The sequence below is a fragment of the Balaenoptera borealis genome (genome assembly GCF_965194805.1).
Source record: "Balaenoptera borealis genome assembly, chromosome: 10".
Classification (NCBI taxonomy): domain Eukaryota; kingdom Metazoa; phylum Chordata; class Mammalia; order Artiodactyla; family Balaenopteridae; genus Balaenoptera; species Balaenoptera borealis.
Genome location: NC_138874.1, coordinates 111,737,166 through 111,756,674, shown reverse-complemented (window position 1 = coordinate 111,756,674; position 19,509 = coordinate 111,737,166). Strand labels below are relative to the sequence as shown.

At 46.1% G+C, this 19,509-nt stretch overlaps 1 protein-coding gene across 6 annotated transcripts in view; it reads right to left on the bottom strand.

Moving 5' to 3' along the window:
* FANK1 (fibronectin type III and ankyrin repeat domains 1) overlaps positions 1-19,509 on the bottom strand; it is a gene marked incomplete at its 5' end in the record, with an annotated part of 127,596 nt that overhangs the window by 10,178 nt on the left and 97,909 nt on the right. For 5 of the 6 annotated variants that reach the window (XM_082406625.1, XM_082406626.1, XM_082406627.1 and 2 more), the window contains 4 exons: positions 1,684-1,758; positions 2,786-2,867; positions 9,457-9,581; positions 17,073-17,250. In XM_082406625.1, the coding sequence (XP_082262751.1) occupies positions 1,684-1,758; positions 2,786-2,867; positions 9,457-9,581; positions 17,073-17,250 (460 nt within the window). The remainder of the gene's footprint in view (positions 1-1,683; positions 1,759-2,785; positions 2,868-9,456; positions 9,582-17,072; positions 17,251-19,509) is intronic. The other variant, XM_082406630.1, reaches the window with a different exon arrangement.

Sequence of the window (19,509 nt, the reverse complement as noted above, 5' to 3'; positions counted from 1 at the left end):
TGTTGGTGGGAATGTAAATTGATACAGCCACTATGGAGAACAATATGGAGGTTCCTTAAAAAACTAAAAATAGAATTACCATATGACCCAGCAATCCCACTACTGGGCATATACCCAGAGAAAACCGTAATTCAAAAAGACACATGCACCCGAATGTTCATTGCAGCACTATTTACAATAGCCAGGTCATGGAAGCAACCTAAATGCCCATAGACAGACGAATGGATAAAGAAGATGTGGTACATATATACAATGGAATATTACTCAGCCATAAAAAGGAACGAAATTGAGTCATTTGTTGAGATGTGGCTGGATCTAGAGACTGTCATACAGAGTGAAGTAAGTCAGAAAGAGAAAAACAAATATCGTATATTAACGCATGTATGTGGAACCTAGAAAAATGGTACAGGTGAGCCGGTTTGCAGGGCAGAAGTTGAGACACAGATGTAGAGAACAGACATATGGACACTAAGAGGGGAAAACTGCGGTGGATTGGGGATGGTGGTGTGCTGAATTGGGCGATTGGGATTGACATGTATACACTGATGTGTATAAAACTGATGACTAATAAGAACCTGCAGTATGAAAAAACAAACAAAACAACTAATACTAAACTTTTATTGGGTTATTTGTATGGAAATATGTTAATATAAAGGTTTCAGACAGTACATGAAATTTCTAAAAATCTTATATGTTCTGGTATAATGTTATAAGTCATAATCCTAGTTATTACTTTAAAATGTATATCTCAGAAATAACTAATTTTCTTGTCAACTCCATTATTATGAACTTTCATCAAATCTTTAACCGTGGTCATTTTTAAGTCTTTTGTCATTTACAGACAGTTCTGGGTGTACTCTGATGCTTTTGCAAATATGTTCCTATAAAAGGGTTTCATCTTCAAGAAATTCATGGAAAAGACTCTGACAAGTACAGGTTTCTGGTAACTGTACTGCTGAACTGAATGAATAAGCAGTTTCAGAACTCTAATGGAAAACTGATGAATTCATAAAAGTGCTAGCAAAAGATCAAGATGAAAAAAAAAATTAATTACATGGGACTGAGTGAACTGATGAGGATGAGTATAATTTTTGTGACTTTCTGTTTGAATTAAAAAAAAAAAAATCCCACAAGGACTCAGAGGCAAAGAATATACAAATCAATTTTCACTGCAAAGTAAAGGAGCTGTTACAGTGGAGGATTACCGGACTGAATGTCAATATTATGACATAGGATGAGTGTGTTTCATGTTTGGTAATTGCAATCATTGTTGCTTTTGTTGTGGTCATCCATGTACAATGCTTGGTGTCAGTCTATTTATCTCTTGTAAAAATAAAATACCGTGTGTGTGTATGAACAAAAAAAAAAAAAAGAAATTCACATTCCAATAACCAGTTTTCCCAGGACATATAAAATACCTTGCAAAATGTGATTAAAATGGCTACCTCTCTTCCTTATCACGTGATTATACGTTTTTATACCCTCTCCTGCATGTTGTGTGACTTTATGATAAAAGCAGCTGAGCTTCTGTTCAGCCCCTACATGGCTCAGTTTTGGAAAGAGAACTGAAGCTGGGTTCCCCCCCCCACGGCCCTTCCCCTCCCATCCCCGTCCTGAGAGGAGCCTTTGGGAGGAGCGAGGGGCTCAACCCTTCCCTAAGGGATGCAGAGGGAAGCGCCATACCTGCTGTATCCTCTCTGGGCAGCGACCATCAGAGCGGTAAAGCCAAACTTATTGGGAACATCAACCTTCACGTTGCTTGGGGGAAACACAGAGGGAAAAAAAGAGATGAACGTGCCCACACGGCTCCCTGCAGATTCACAGCTGACTTCTCTTTCAGGGCGCAGGTGGTTAAAACGGTTCATTTTCCTGAAAATTCCAGTTCCTTCTGCGCCATTAAGTTTTTGTTGTCTTAGACTGCCCTGCCTAATATTTTAAAGGATTCAAATTCACAAGGAAAGAAGAGGAAATTGCCGTAATTTCACTTAAAGTAGGCATTTCCTTCAATTCAGAACCATTACATAATCTGCTAAAATCCTCTATGACGAGCACGGCCCCTCTAAACCAGCGGGGGACACAGTAGCTTCACTGCAGGCTCTCAGCTCCACCCAGCACGAGCCTGGCCCCCAGTGCACCCACTGGGCATAAAGCACTGCTGCTCAGAGAAGAAAGCCCAGTTCTTAAATAGCAGCTTAGAAGCTGTGGCGTTTTTCGGGAACCTTCTCCTACTTACAGAGCCTCGATTCACACATGACTTGTCTTCTAAGGCACTCAAAACTATCAATCCAAAAACGATCTAGATAACGTTGTCCTGTTTTCATTTGGGAGACAGCTTCAAGTATCTCATTGGCGGCAACTGTATTCAACATTTCCCCTCTAGGGTTTTATCAGCCTTTTGAGTTAGAAACAGCTGATTTAGTGATTCCTTAATTTCATCAGGAATTAGATGTGGGTGGGCATTTAGGGGCAAAATTTGCCTAAATGCTACAGCATATAACCTAGAGTCATAAGTTATTTCTGGGAAGAATATATGACACCCAGACTCGTCATGTCTGTTTTCAATGTTCATTAAATAATGACAAAATATCCCATTTACACGGGGCTGTGTGTACGGTCATCTTTATGAGCCGTGCTGCACTCACACCAGTCACCTGAGATCAATTTGGGAGCCAAAGCCGTGGGGAATTTTAGGGAAATAAAGTTAAGCTGCATGAACGCATTTCTAAACACTTGCTGGGCATTTAAAAAAAAAAATTTAAGTTTTTAAAAGGCAGAGCTCTCTCACCCTCCTTGTAGTATTCGAAGCAGCAAATCTTCATCGTTCACGTTGACAGCTCTATGCAAGTGTTCACTACTTATGGGTTCTCCTGAAGAAAGTAGATTGGAAAGCAGTCATCCAAAATATAATGAAAGAAGGTTCATTCCAGCTCTGTTCCTCCTGTGGCCTTGAGTGGAAGTTCATGTTCACCTTCAAGAAGGCACTTGGCAATTCCGCTGAGTATCTCTTACATGACATACTCTCCACTCCTTTTACTGAAAATAGACCTTGTTTTCACATATTAAGAGAAGAACATTTACATTGTCCTAAAGGCTTGGGACATTTTCAAGTTATAAAAGTACTGCTGTGTGGATGTTATTTTGATATTTGAAAATAATCCTTTCAGATTTCATAAGACATAATAAATGTGTCTTTAAGCTCCACCATTGTCACGCTGTGCTGGTTTTGTTTGCCAAGGAGTCACTAAACTATGTGAACAACAAACGAAACAAGACAGATTGCTTTAACATTGGAAATCCACAATTTCAGTCCTTCCCGGGAACATAACATTCACGTTGGCCTTGCCTCCTGTGAGCTTGTGGAGGCAGAAGGGCTCATACCCAGAGAGGTGGAACACTGTGAGAAAGCCTGATTGTGGGAGCGAGCCTGCCAAGTGGAGAAGAGCAGGCGAGGGATTCTGAGAAACAGTAAAGGAACAATGGGAAGAGGGGCAGCCCTTCGTGCATCGACTCCTCGTGGAAGAGAATGGGGCGGAAGTCCAAAAATGAGCAGTGCGTGAGCTCAGGACCAAGTGAAAGAAGCCCGTCCATCAGGATGTTTGTTTCATGGCTTCATTTGGTTCACCTCCCATGACGTTCTGACTTTTTTGATGATTAGGATTAAGTTTAAATGAAATAATACAAGTGAAGTGCTAGACTAGCACCTGCACGTCGTTAAGTATCTGTTGTCAAGGTGATAGTAACAGAGTGGCAGCTGCCCTGGTCCCGGGCAGCCCACCTTTCTCTCCTGCCTGGTGCCCAGCCCCCTCCCACACTTAGCACCCTACCAGCCTTCACAGGCATTGAGCTGATAATCCCTGGCTTCAGCCATCTCAAAAGGGCTCATTCATTTATTCAACAAATTTGTTTCGTTTTTTGTTTGTGGTGGGGTTTTTTGGCCGCACCATGTGGGATCTTAATTCCCCGACCAGGGACCAAACCCGTGCCCCCCAACAAAGGTTCATGTATACCTTACATGCCTAGTCTTGACACTGGGAGCCCCAGAGAGAATGAGACACACATGTCCCTCTCTTGCCCTTCACACTGCAGGGCCCACTTTCAGCTGTTACTATTCTCAACCCTGAGAGGAAACATCCCCTCCACCCTATCCTCCCACCGCACCCCAGACTACCCCCTGGGGCTCACCCCACCCCTTAACCTCCCTCTTACAGGCTGGCCCGCAGAGGTCCCCGGCCATCGCAGCCAGCTGGGAAGTAAAATTCCTAGCCCTGCTCTTCGTGGTGGAAAAACTCTGGGACGTCAGTTCCCAGGCACAGGAGCCGATTTTCTCCTGGTTTCCTTGGAGGATTTTCCGCTGGACAAAGTACAAACCGGGAAACAGTGGGGCAGAAGAATGAAGGGATCCCTGTCAGAGTGACCTTTAGCTGATACCCTTTTCTTCTGTTCTGGTAAAAATAAATTCAAGCCAAGTTAAAATTGTTTTGAAATAACAATTTTGTCTGCTTGAGCTTGCCAATCTCCTCAAGATGTCTTAGCTATATTATACTTCCTTTTCATCATTCCACACATAGTTTTAGACCAAAAGCCTCTAAATAAATGTATCATGATAACCCACCAGAGGACAAGGCCCACGGCAGTCCCTGGCCTTCTGAGGGAGGTCATGTCTTTCACGAGGGGCTACGGGAGGGGGCAGAGTTTTGCCCCCCGGAGGACATTTGGTAAAGTCGAGTGACATTTTTGGTTGTCACAGCTTAAGGATTGGTACTACTGGCATCTAGTGGCTGGAGGCCAGGGATACCTTTAAACATCCTACAGACACGGGGCAGCCCCTGTCACCGACCGCACAGACGCTGAGAATCCCTGCACTAGTCATACAGACTTAACATGACTCATACTTTAGTGGGCAAATGAAACCCATGGAAAGTTCCTCTTCCCTCTCGCTTCCCAGAAAGGAGGAGAGAAGGATGGTGTGGTGGGAAAGTCTCCATTATCCCACCAAACGGCCCCTACTTCTGTGACTCTCAAATGTCAACTGCCACTAAAAACACCAAAATAAGTGATTTGCACAGAATCATCTAGAAGAGCATAGGAAGCTCATCCTATCTCTACTGAATTTTAAAGTCTGGAATCCTAACTAGATCCTATTCACTAAGCTGTCTCTAGAACGTCACATGATGCTTTTAATCTCCTTCAGACCACAAAACAGGGCCAGAAAGGCTGAGTGAGTTGTCCAAGGTCACCCAGATAGAAGGGGGTGACATCAGAGCTCGAAGGGAGGTCTTCCAAAAGGCCACACTCCTTCGTTTAGGGCTTAATAGATGTCGAGGTAGCTGACCAATCCATTCTATGCTTCCACTCTTACTAAATTCTGTATACAAGCAGACATCTTAAATACACACACATGAGCCCCCAGCCCCTGCAAAGTGCGAAGTGCAAGGGGAGGCCTAAAGCTCAGAAAGGTTCGTAAAAGTGCTAACTTCTTGGGATTTGAGGGAAAGCCCTAAAAGCACACGCAGCACCCGGCACATTACGCCCTGACCACCTCTGTCCACATCATCCCTCTTACCTGCCCAGCATGGCTCTCCTGGTACGGGCACTTCCCATCCTACCCAGGGAGCTCTGCAGCGTGCAAATATCAGAAAACAGAATAAGTTCATTTCGTGCTTAGAAGCTTGAGGACCGTGCATAGCAGAGACCAGTGTATCTTGATATTACGATATAATTTCAATAAATGTATTGCCTATTCCAGTTTCTGGGAGATCAGCGCCCTCCCAACTTATTCTGAGATCAAAGGGACATGTCACGGAAGAGAAGGAAAACAACATAATTGTTCATCATTCCCTGCTTGCTGAGTTCCAGCAATAACTATCATTGGGGCATAAAAGCTCTTTCTCAGCATTAACTCATTAACCCTCTCAGACCCCTGGCCAGGAAGGCAACGAGGCACTGAGGACGACCGCCAGCCCAGAGAGGGATCAACCGAGGCACGACAGAGTCTCACAGGTTACAGGAATTTGACAGGGAACAGAAAAGAAGTGCAGAGGCTCTTGTCTGCAGGGCAGAGCAGTTCTTTCTACTCCCACTTTAGGCGGGAGTCATGAAGAACAGAGAGGACGTTCCGGGGTGGGGGCAGAATGTTCCAGTCCTCCACCCCCGAATCCTTCAAGACATCGTGGGCCTGGCCCAAGGGACTGCTATCGGCAAGTGCAATGGGATATGAAAAAGGCAGGCTTTGCCTTTGTGGGTTTGCTGTTCTAATGTTTACCCGGGTGTCACCATTATTACAAATATGGAACTGATGCTGCCCCGTGGTGAGGACGCCCGTCGTCGAGCAGGACCCCGGGAGGGGACGCCTGGCTATAGGAGCAGGAAGGGGACAGAGAGGTCTTCGGGACCCCACTGCTCATGCTCTGCAAGAGGGTCATGTAGCTGCAGATGTCCCGACAGATATTAAAATGTGGTGATAACACCTTTCTTGGTGGAATTTAAGTCTCTATTAAAAACAGCGAATAAATGATGAGCTCATTGGCAAAAAATATTTGCCAATTAACAAGCAGCAGCTGTTTTCCTTTCTTTTTAAGGACCCAACTGATTAAAATTGCATGCTGCCTCATTTAAACAAGAGTCTCATGTACTTTACCTGGGGGGGGAAAGAAAAAGGCTGAGCATCCTTTATTCAAAGTACATGCTTTTGTGATTCATTAAAGCACTTTCAAACCGAATGCAAATTATCAACCCACAGAAGCATTTTCACTTGTTTTATATAATGTGCACATTTTTCATTCTTTGTTTAGCATGATCTGCCTCCTTAAGAGTGTCTGCTTTGGATATTATAACAGCGACAGCCTAAGGAAGCAGCAGCCAGCCAGAAGGAAGGGTTACCTGATCCTTCCCACCCAGGAGAGCGTCCTGAGGTTGCGAGCGCATCCTGGCTGCAGGCACATGTGCTGTGACCTGACACTCGGCTCCCAGGGCATCACCAGGATCCTCATCTCCAGCCCACCCTCGTCCCCAGAGGAGGTCTTGTCTGATGAGCCACGGAAGCCACGGACTACAGTGACAAAGGCCTTGGACCACTGGACCAAGTTTCCACGGCTGCCTCTCAGAAGCCAGCTCAGCAAGGAGAAGGCACGCCTGGCCTGCAGGCACCACCCTTGTCAGCTGACAGACCGAGCGCCATGACGCTCTCTGCCTCCCCAGAAGAGCTCCGGATGGTGCCGACGCCATGTAACCTCTGGCCAAAGGCCCAGGAGCCCCTGCCCTGGCTGTGACGTGGTACTAAGGATCCTAGGGGCCGCCTACCGCAATGGGCTCTATGCCCACTTCACCCTCACCTGGCAGGTTCAGGGGGCCTCTCCCCAGCCAGTGGGAACCAGATCCATCTCCCGAGAGACAGGAAGGCAAGCTGAGCCAATCAGAGCTCCTCCTCCCCCCAGTACAGACTGGGGGCTTTTCGTTCGCCATCCATCCAACCGTTTCTTAAGGATCTTCTATAACTAGACATGACTGACCCATCACCCTGGCCCCTCAGGAGCACGCACGGTAGGTGGAAGACAAAGGAGATGAACGAATACGTAAAATAAGAGGCAAGGAGCGTTCCTAGAGGTGGAGAGACACCACTCTGTGCCGGGGAGAAGCAGAGTGCAGGGCAAACAAGGGGAAGCCACACGAGGAATGGCCTGGAACAGAGCTCCGTCCCGGCGTGGGCTCGGTAGGCCCAGCGGCGGGGAGGGCGGGCACCCCAGAAGGCAGGGGCAGAGCCCGAGGAGGGCAGCACTGGCTGCGGGTGGGGGAGGACGGGAGGGAGCCGAACGGCGGCCCGGAGGAGCGCCCTCCAGAGTCTCTTTCCACACGCTGGGCTCCCTTTGCCCAGGTTTCTCCTGCCCCCTCTCCTCCCTTCTCTGTGCCTTCCCTCAACACACAAAGAAGTAAGGCACGGTCTGCTGCTCTGCCTTCTTTTCTTGCCCCTAAAAACTCCAGGAGCTCAATATCTCCCATAGAAAAGCAAATGCTTTCACCCTCACCAGATTCAGGGCCAAGCCCTCTTTCCTGACCTGCATCTCTGGAATCGACCATTTCACGTCAAAAGTCTCCTCTGAAACTCTATTTCTCCACGGCTAGCTGAGCACTGTTTGGGGGGTGTATATGGCATCACCACCCTCAGCTTTAACTGAATTCTCGGTTTGCTAAACTGAGATCCAATCCCCTAATGCCTTGTTTGCAACGGAAGATGTTATGAACCAACTCAAAATCTGAATTACCTTTCATCTGCACAAAAATGTCCATCAGTAAATGCCTATAGGACACAACTGAAAGTCACAGAAAATATATGTACACAGGCCAAATGCTACACTGACTGAAATTTTAAAATAATGTTTAACTCACAAAAATTTTAAATAATGTTCAACTCCCTTTGTGCAATCAAAAAAAGATTTGTCTGTAATTTCAGTGGGTGGGTATTTTCAGAAGTGAAAAACACTTCTGACCGTTTTAATCTTCACAATATTCTAGTTCAAAGATGGGACTTCATACACACACACCCTCAAAATGTTTTAAAATACCAATCACAGGGACTTCCCTGGTGGCACGGTGGTCAAGAATCTGCCTGTCAATGCAGGGGACACGTGTTCGATCCCTGGTCCGGGAAGATCCCACATGCCGCGGAGCAACTAAACCCCTGCGCCACAACTATTGAGCCTGCGCGCCACAACTACTGAAGCCCGCATACCTAGAGCCCATGCTCCGCAACAAGAGAAGCCACCGCAGTGAGAAGCCCGTGTACCACAATGAAGAGTAGCCCCTGCTCGCTGCAACTAGAGAAAGCCCATGTGCAGCAACGAAGACCCAACGCAGCCAAAAATAAATCAATTAAAAACAAAAAATCTTTAAAAAAATAAAATACTGATCCCAGAAAATATTTGCACCCTTAGATCTGCCCTGGGCAAAGGATGCAGCCTCTGTCCCTCACCTCTGTGTGGGCCCCCTCCCCGCGTCCTGTGGACAGAAGCAGCGCTGTTCACTGTTCTTCACCCACAGGTTCCCAGGGATCAGACTTCTGTGTCAAGTCTTGACGGATACACTGAAGCTGTCCAAAAGGGACGAAACGCTGAGTGGACCTCTCACCTGAGGTCGCCCGGGGGGCAGCCTGTTTCTCCGCGTGGGAACCCTTGCTCGGCCCGCACCCCTCTGGCCCGTTTCCTGAGAAAGGTGACTCCATCCTTTTTTTCTGAACGTGCCCTCCCAGGGAAGTGCTGGCACAAAAACAGCTCTTGCATTTGTTCAAGCATAATTAGACTTCCCTTATGCAACGGCCAGGCCCGGCCAGTGAACAATGTTATCACAGCGCTTAAAAATGGAATGGTTTCTGCTTCCAGTAAGGCTAAGCAGAAAGCAGAATACCTTCACCTTCACATTGCTTGTCACCTTTAGATAAATGAGTTTCAAGTTCTGCATACTCACTGGTCGTAGATACTGAGACCACCGGGCTGTACTCATGCTCTCCGGAGGGGCTGGTGACCTTCAGTCGAAACCTGTACAGGGTCCGTGGGTCCAGACCTTCCACAACATGCTTAGTCGCGTATCCCCTAGACGGGAGGAGACACACGTGATGATGACACCAGGTAATCGGGGCAGCGTCCTCTGAAAGGTATTAGAAGAGCAGGTGGAAGGGATTTCTGAGCACTGTCTACCCCCGGTACAGAGCTGACCTTGGTGGCTGTCCATCTCTCACCCTGGGCTGAACTCCTGAGCACGAAGGACAGGACAGGTGTCCACCCCTGCCGGCAGGTGCCCTCGATGCCGCAGCCCCCCTCCCCCAGGGCTGACACACAGCTGGCTCGCAATTTTGTACTTTGGAGAAATGGTCACGTTAACCCATGATTTTTTTTTTTTTGTCCTCATATGGCAAAGTTTCACAATTGAAAGCTAAGCTCGGCAGTACGAGTAGCACACACGTGATTGCTGGGTGGGGTCTTCGGGTGGATGGGCGCCGCTGTGTACCTACTGCGGGCAAAAATCCCACTGCAGGGAGAGGACGTGACTGCTCAGAGCCCCCGAGCAGCTGGGGAGGTGGGCAGCACAGAAATGACTCTCCTATCACGCCACACGGTCAGGTTCACCTAGGAAAACGTTTGTGGGAAGCAGGTGCTGAACACTTGGAGAACAGAAAACTGATTAGAGGCTGCGATGGAAATCTGCAGGCCTCCAGGCAGAAAGACTTGAGTCGGATCGTTTGGAGCTGAAAAACGAGCACCAGGAAACGCAGGCGGGCAGTGCTGCCGGCTCAGGAGACGCTGAGACCCAGTGAAGGTGCCGAGACCCCGGCCCTCTGCCCGTGAAGCAGGGCCTGGGGGTCTGGTTTTGACTTGCTGCACTTTCTAGGATCCCAGGTCTCTCCAAAGGTCCAAGGAGTTGTATGTCTATCCCAACAGTCCCAAAATCTCAGCTCCCCTTTGCTGCCAAAAACCTTCATTAGCATCTGATTAAATTCCATGTATCTCTTTTCAAAGCCTTCATCTAAATCTTTCTTTCCTTACACCTCAAAGACTTGATCTGTGTGTGTGCAGGGCGGGTGGAGAGGGGGTGAGGATGTACTATCTCCAGCTCTTTTCTTCTTTCCTGCTTCCACATCGAGCCCAGGCCCTGCCCTCCCCCCTTCAGGACACTCTCCACAGCCCCTCGGATGCCAAGCTTACCATCTTTTTTCCCATTTTCTGTCTATAACTTTCCCTTCATTCTCAGCAGACTTGTACAGAGGCCAGAATCATACTTTGGGGTTCACAACTAATCTTTCAAAAATGTTGATGTGCTACCTAAATAGTTATACATCAATTCCTTTCCATGCAACTCACCAAACCTATCTAGTGCCCACTACCTGGGAGGTGCTGGGCCGGGCTGGGGACGCAGCCCTGGACCAGTTCAGGGCCGAGATGCATCTGTCAACTCTTGCTGATGGGTGCAAGAACAGGGGCAGTCCAGGACAGTGAGGGGTGACAGCTGCATCAGGCTGAAATGACAGTGCTGGAGTTGCCATCATTACTGATAAACCCACTGGAAAAGCAGTGTCTCCCCAAAGATGCAGGCACAGTGCCCAGTGCATAGAGAGCCAAGCCCACCATTGCTCCAGGGGGAGGAGAACCCTTCAGGATAGTTTAAGACGACCCAGAAGGCCTTCTATCTCCCAAACTCACCCATCAGACAAGTAATTCTTCTACCGTGAGGAGTGAGGGGAGAGGGGGCCCCAAAGCATGTCCTTAGCAGAGAGGCCTCTGATGTAAAGTGAGACATGGGGCAAGCAACTTCCAGAACAGACAGGAGGATAGGCAGGGGAAGGAAGGACCCAGGCAGTCTGAGAAAGCCACAAGGATTGGAAAGACAAGGAATCCCAGGGGGATGAATGGTTAAGTGAGAGCAAAGGGTAACTGACAGAAAAATCTAGCACCGGGCGATCAGACAGGTCTGGATCTGCGCTCCTGAGAGGAGTCTCAGCTCAGAGACCTAGAGGACCATGTTTGAAAACAGGAAATGATTTCCAAAGACCCTTTGCCCTTTGTGTTTCTCTCCCTTTGTCGATTTATCCAAAACGTAAAATTTTAAGCTGAAATGAAGTCCAGAATACTTGGAGATCCCCCTTTTCTGAATCACAAGTTACTCCAGGCACCAAAACCTAAATGACTTCTTGGGCGGAGCTCTAACCGAGCCAAGAAAAAGATGGTGTGGGGGGGGGGGGCGGGGGACGTTGAGGCCCTTCTGACCTTCGTCTGTGTTCTCCTGCCCTTCGAGGGTGGACGCAGCCCTCTTCACTGAGACTACCTTTCCTTGAAGCATATTTCTCTCCACCTAAAGAAGCCACGTCAGTCAAAGTGGCCTCTAGCTACCCCTCCCATCCTGCAGGTGCACGTACTCTTCCCACCGTTAAGAGTCAAATTCCTCTCCCCTTAAATAGGATGGGATGTGGCGAAGGGATGCTGTGCAATTCTGGGCCCAGCTTTAACACGCCTGGTAGCTTCTGCTCTTGCTCCCTTGGAAGCCAGTTGCCATGTAAAGATGTTCAACTTCCCCACTAGAGGGAGAGGTTGCCTGGTGAGAGTCTGGAAGATGCCAGACAATGAAGGAAAACACAGGAGCCCGGTCAGCTGCCCACTGTCCCCACTGCCCCAGCAGAGGCATCAGACACATGAGTGACACCACTTGGATCCTTCAGCCCCAAAACAGCTGCACCAGCCAAGACCACATGGAACAGAAACTTGCCCTCCCCACGTTGCCCAAATTGTAGGATCATGAGCAAGCGTGTATTTTACACTTTGAGCAAAACCACTAAGTTTGGGACAGTTTGTTATGCAGCAATAGATAACTGATACATCATGTACCAACAACAAAGAAACTATAATAAAGACAATTAGGAAATGATACCGACAGCCTTAAGAAGCCAAAAACACAGAAGTGTTAAAACTAGATACAAATATATTTACCATGAAAGAAAAAGCTCTGAAACCAAGATAAATGTTCAGAAAAACTGCATGGTCTAAAAAAAAATAACAACAACAACAATAAACTAAAATATATCAGCTTGGCACAAAGTAATCTTGTGAGTGGGTGGGTTTTATTGTTACATGAGCAGAGGTGCGTAACTATAGCTATTTGAATCATAGAAACTGAGCCCTCAATTTGTGGCATCTGAAAAGATCTCTAGGAGCTCAGTGAGACTACAATGCTCAAACCTCAACGGAATTTAATTGCCAGGTGGCAAAGACTTAACATAGTTATAGACCAAAATAAAACTAAAAGTGCCCTCAATAAAATCCAATGGTGCTAAACATCGTAAGATCACCATGAAGCAAACAGCACCTTCATAACCCCTGGAAAGATACATTACAGAACTGTCTTAGAAAACAGATGCCACTGGGCACAGCGATTGGAGGCTGGAGGCCCTCACAGCATCAGTAGAGGTGGCCCCACGGAGAGGACCAGAGACATAGCTGCCCACTGGGGTCCTCCACGACTACAATGCAGACACAGGGGTGACACCGACTGCAGCACAGACACAGGGACGTCTCAGAGCAGCTGTGTATCGAACTTCTTTACACAGCCCAGGCATGGTAGCTCAAAGGATGAAGCAATCTTAGAACTTTTCCAAGTTCTATTTCCCGTAGAGGAAATATATCAAAGTATAAAGCATACCGTTATTTCTGTTATCAGCCAAAGCAAATATCTGATGCAAGAGCGGAGCAAACATGAAACATAACAAAGTAAGTACGGAAATGCCCAGAGACTCAGTTCCCAGACTTCTCTTCTCCCACTATGTTTCACCCCCAGCTTTCCGATCCCGCCACCTGCTGATGACTCTGAAATCCATTTCTCCAGCCCAGACTCTCCCCTGGCTGGTTCTTCCCCAACTGCCTCCTTGATGTCTCCACCTGGATGCCTGATCGTCCCCAAATGAGCTCCTGCTCCATCCCGAGTCTCCGTGGTTTGAGCTGCTCAGGCCAAAACCTTGGTGCCACCTGTGGAAGACCGGACTTTGTTCACAGGTACTTGGTGCCCTCCCCCAAGGATTCTATATCCCAGAGCTGTTGAGCTCAGACGTGGCGGGACTTGCTCTGAGCAATGAAGTATAAACAGAGGTGCAGTGTGTCATTCCAGGTGGAAGCTTCAAGAAACGGGGAGCCCCGATCTCTGCCTCTGCTGGCACCATGACTAGCCACGTTCAGGCAGAGGCCACTCCACCAGCCTGGCGACACACCACGGGTGTTCCGTGTGGGGAATACGCAGCTGCCGTTGGGAGCCACTGAGCTTCTGGAGCTGCTGCTTCCTGCAGCCCAATGGGGCCGATCCTGAGATGTCTACTGATGGCCCCTTGACTACCCTCTTTCTCTCACATCCCATATCTGGTGCACCAGCAAATTCTTCAAATCAATCTTAAAAAGCCCTGATTTCACCACTTTTCACACTGTGTTCTGTTATCTCCCACCTAAGTTATTGCAGAAGCTTCCTAATTAGTCCTCCCTGCTCTGGCCGCCTTCCCTCCTCACAGCCTGTCCTCCACTCAGCAGGCAGAGTGACCCTCATGTAGCATAAGCACCACACCCCTCCCCAGTTTATCAGTGTCCAGTGGCTTCTCACCTCACAGAGTGACAGCCCCCAAGACCCGTCCCCACACTGGCCCCATCCCATTACTCATTCACTTCACTCCTCAGTGTTTCTGGAACGCCAGGCAGGATCCCACCTCCAGACACTTTTGCCTGCTGTGTCTTCTGCCTGGAATGTTCTTCCAGATACTCACGAGGCTCCAGATACCCATCACTTGCTTCTTTACACAGATGTTACCTTCTCAGTGAAGGCTTCTTCACCTCCACTCCAAGCCCCCAATTATTCTCCTCTGCTTTCCACTTGGTACTTACCACCATCTGACACACTATATTCTTACTTATGTATCTTATTTATCACTTGTCTTCCTCATCATGAGGGACGAATTTTTGTCTGCTTGTCTAGTGCTGTATCCCTGGCATCCAAAACAGTGTGTTGCACGTAGTAGGTGCTGACTGAATGAATGAAATGCATGATAAGGGTACCAATTATCACAGGAATTTAGAGGGGTAGATAATAGGATAGTAAAGGGAGCTTCTCAGTCGAGGCAGAATCTGACTTGGGTGGAAGAAAGGATGGAGCAGGGGAGATTTGTCTGAACAGAGAAAACAGCTGAACACACACGCAGGAGAAGTCAAGGCATACTCAAAGGACAGTAAAGCAGATTTCGTCGGAAGGTTTATGCCCAGAAATAAGAAACAGCAAGAAAGGCAGGTTGTGGGCAAACTGTGAAAAGCATCAGATGTTAGTGTAAGGAGTTGGACCTTCATTCTTCAAGCAATGGAAACCCATCGAAGACAATCTGACAAACGGAAGATTAAAAAGAAAATTAACCTAACAAGATAGAAGAAAGGGATAGAGGGCAAGAAAAGAGGGATATGGCCAATTCATTCAATCAGCAAATAAGCTGGACGGTTGTAGGACCTGGGGATTCAGCGATGACTAGTCAGAAAACAGATCCTACTTGCATCCTAGTAGGGGAAATGCCACAATCTAACAAGGGAAAGCATAGAAGGGATGTGCAAAGGGAGAGCTCATGAAAACTAGATATAACTGGCTGTGAGGAGAGCCCACGTCAAAGACAACAGCACTGATTCAAGACTGGCTGTTGGAGAAGATGATCAGAAACTGACAAGTCAAAACGAAGTTCTTAAATACACAATCCCAAGGTCAGATAGTCTAGATAATCGCTTTTGCAAAGAAAGGCATTTGCTAGTTTTAACGATACACCTAGGGAAAAGTGATATAATGGAGAGAAGAGGTCAAGATTAACACAGTCTAACTCTGCCACCTAGTGTCAAGGTTTGTGCTAATTCTCTGAGGGAACGTGAGCATCTCACAACCTCGCTTAGAGTTGGGGGTCTGAAGGCCTCGCTGCTGGCTCTGCAATGCCAGACAACCATCCAGGTGAGTTCCCGGGCCAGACAGCACTCAGGTCTCTGGGGAAAACATAACAACACAGAGACACACAGGCTGGAGGCCAGTGGACATGGCTGATCACCCAGCAAAGGAGAAATGGAGACACAAAGGAGCACCCAGGACAGCCCCACCTAACCTGCCCAAGCATGGCTTGTGGTGCAAGAGAAACAGGCGAAATGAAATACCTTTTTCTCTCTCCACGGAAATACTTGTTATATCATCATTCATGCTTTTGGGTGGAAACTACTTACCAGAGAATAACACATGACATGACATGATTAAAATAACATTTCAAGTAGTCGGGCCAGGAATTATTTTCATATGGCAACTACATTTCAGGTAAATGCATGTTTTCCTTTCTAGGTACAAAGAATCGTTCATCAAATCGCCGGGATACCATGGTTCAGGTAACAGTCGAAGCCTGCGTAGGTACCCTCACATCAGCACCCTTACCACAATGCCACCTGGAGAAAAGTCCAGCAAAGCACTGCAACTGTTCCCTGACTGCAGCAGTGCCAGGATGCCGGCTGTGATATTGCCCTACAGTTTTCCGTAATGTTACCACCGGGGAAAATGGTAAAAGGTACCTGGGATCTCTCTGTATTATTTCTCACAGCCAGATGTGAAGCTACAATTATGTCAAAATTAAAAGTTTAATATAAAACCGTATCTGCATCTCATCTCTGGTCTTCTTCCTAAAACACAAAGTCATTTTGCAAGCAGTAAAGCTGTCAAAGGAAGAAATAAGGATTGAAGTGAAGGCTAAGAAAAAAAAAAATGACCTCTTGATTATTCCTGTTGCATTCATTTATTTATTCACACAACAAATATTTTGAGGGCCTCCTATGTGCTGGCGCTGTCCAGGAGCTGGGGAAAGAGACTCAAGCAAACAGGAATCTTACCTGCTTCTCGTGGAGTTTAGATGCTGGTAGGGAGACAGAAAACGAACAGTAAACAGTAAAATGACTCCGGCAGAGCTAGGTTTCACAATGCAAACGAAACAAGGTCATGGCAGAGAGGACAGCTGGGTGGAAGAACGCCTACTTCGGGTGGCCTTTTGAGGAGGGGCCAGTATTTGATATGATATGTGCATGGTGTAAAGGAACCAGCTGTATAAAAATAGAAGGAAATGCATTCAAGGAAAAGGCAAAAAAGACAGGTTCTGATGGAGGCTGAGAGAGATAGCAGGTTGGTTGGAAAGAGTTAACAAGGGAACAGTGGTGTGACCCGAGGTCGGGAAGTTGTCACATCTGTGAACAGAACAGCCTGAGGGGAACCTCATCTGATTTCATCCAACTCTCCTTTGATTCTGTCTCTACGTTTTGGACTTTTAAAATATACCATTAGAATATTTCAGAAGCCTAAGGAGCTCTCAAAGGTCTAGGAGGTTTAATTTCAAAGCGACTGCTCACGCTTATTTTCCAAAATTCATCACTCATGAAAAGAATGAATGCAAATGATGCTGACTCATCCCTTCAATTTCAAAATGAGTCTTCTTGGAGACAACAGAAACCATTCCAGCTAATCAAGAAATCCAAGCAAAATGTTAAGCAGGTCAACATTGCACCTACGTATAAATGATACCATAAGTGTGCATTTTGGGGTCTTCTTCTTCAATAGAAAACCTGAACCACTGCTCCTGGGGTCCCTGCCGCTTGACTTTCTTCTCCAGATCCCAGTATAATTCAATGCTGTGATGAGTCACTTTGCCCACAACAGGTGGATGAGGCTTTGAGGATGGTGTGATTTCTAAAAAGATAAAAATTTTAAAAGATACAGTATTTCAGGACTCTATTTCCATAAGGAAGAGAGATCAGCTGAGTGCATTAGAGCTGCTTGAAAATCAAACTGTGTTTTCCTATACGTCAGGCACACATGTAAGTATTCCTCCCTGTGGCTTGAAGAACATCAGAAAAGCATGAGTGATAGAAAATTCAGCTGATGCAGTGAGTTACCACATTCGTCAACGAGCAGATTGTACCATACCCATTGACTTCATACTTTACTCATGGACCCTTCCAAAAGGTTACTTAACTTATGGAACTATTTAGATTTTTCTTTGAGCTGAAGAAATTCAGTTTGCTGCTATCATCCTTCAGTGATCTGGCTGGTAAACAAAGCCAATAGACAAATGATACTGCTGGTCCAAATATTTGTAACACAGATGACAAAGTGTTGATATCTGTTCTATATAAACAGCTCTTACAAACTAACCAAGGAAAAACCCAAAGGCTAATAATATCAATCAGGCAAAAGACAAGCAGTAGCCAACACAGCAAAAATAACCAACATAATGTCCAAAAAAGGCATTTATATTCCCTAGTGGCTGTAGAAAATGATGATAATTAGATATAACTTTATATACTGTCAGACACGTAAAAAGAGATATAACTGTTAGAAGTGACAATGTCAGGAGAGGACACTCATACATTGGTGGTGGGGAAATATGAATTCTAGCCTTTTTAGAAAGCAATCTGGCATCATCAATTAAAATTAAAAATACATATACTCTCCCCTCCAATCATGCCACTCTTGGTAAACTCTCCTGCAGAAATCTAGCACACAGGGACATATATACAAGGACATTAACTGTTACAGTTTTTTAGCCATTAACAGTGAAAAGGAGATGACCCATTAATAAGAGAATAGTCAAATAAATGATGATATGTCCATAGCATGGAATATTACACAGGCTTTAAAAATAAATTAGTTCTATGCTAGATGCCTTGCGAGGATTTCCAGAAGGTACTGTTGAGGGAGGAATCAAGATGTGGAGAAAAAAACAGGATACAGGATATCCCATTTCCGTAAAAGATGGCAGGGGGCACAGCAGGCACCTGAGCTGTTCTGCATCCAGTTGTTCTGTTTCATGTTAGTTTTGTCTCCCTTGCTAGATTTTAAATTCCTTGAGGGCTGGGTCCATGACTTACACTTCTTTTAAAACCTCTCTCTGTCCCTCAGGGTCTTTCAGGCCTCAAAAATGTTATTCATATCTGGAGAGAACGCTAATTAGAAAAGATACATGCGCCCAATATTCACAGCAGCACTATTCACAATAGCCAAGACATGGAAGCAACCTAAGTGTCCACTGACAGATGAATGGATAAAGAAGATGTGGTGTATACACACACACACACACACACACACACACACACACACACAGGAATATTACTCAGCCATTAAAAAGAATGAAATAGTGCTATATGCAGCAACATGGATAGAACTAGAGATTATCATACTAAGTGAAAAAAATCAAAGATAAGTATCATATGATATCACTTTTATGTGGAATCTAAAAAAACGATACAGGTGAACTTGTTTACAAAATAGAAATAAATTCAGACGTGGAAAACAAACTTATGGTTTCCAAAGGGGGTAGGGGTGGGGAGGAGAAATAAATTGGGAGTTTGGGATTAACATATACACACTACTATATATAAAATAGGTAAACAACAAGGACCTACTATATAGCACAGGGAACTATACTCAGTATCTATGGAAAAAATCTGAAAAAGAATATATGTACGCATTTTATATGTATAACTGGATCACTTTGCTATATACTTGAAACACAACATTGTAAATCAACTTCAATTTTTTTCTAAATGTCATTGATTTACCACATTTGCAGCTGACTTCTGCCGACCCTGGGCCCTCCTGCAGCGCAGCCCCAGTGCAGCCCCAGTGCAGCCCCAGTGCAGCCCCAGTGCAGACTAGGCTGCCCTGATCTTGCCTGCCCCAGGCCAGGAGGAGAGATAACCACCAACTTCTCTTACATTCAGATCCCAGAGATACACACTAGCAGACAGCCTGCCAGCTCATTCTTTCCAACTTTATTTTCCTGATATTTATTGAAAGCATGGCTTAATGGAATTGGAGAAACTTGGGTTTGAATACATGCTCTGAAACCAAGTTGAAAACACCTCACAGTGTTTTGTGATAAATACATAACATATATGAAGTATCTAAATCAGTTATGGAATATTTCAGGCAATGGTATCCTACACA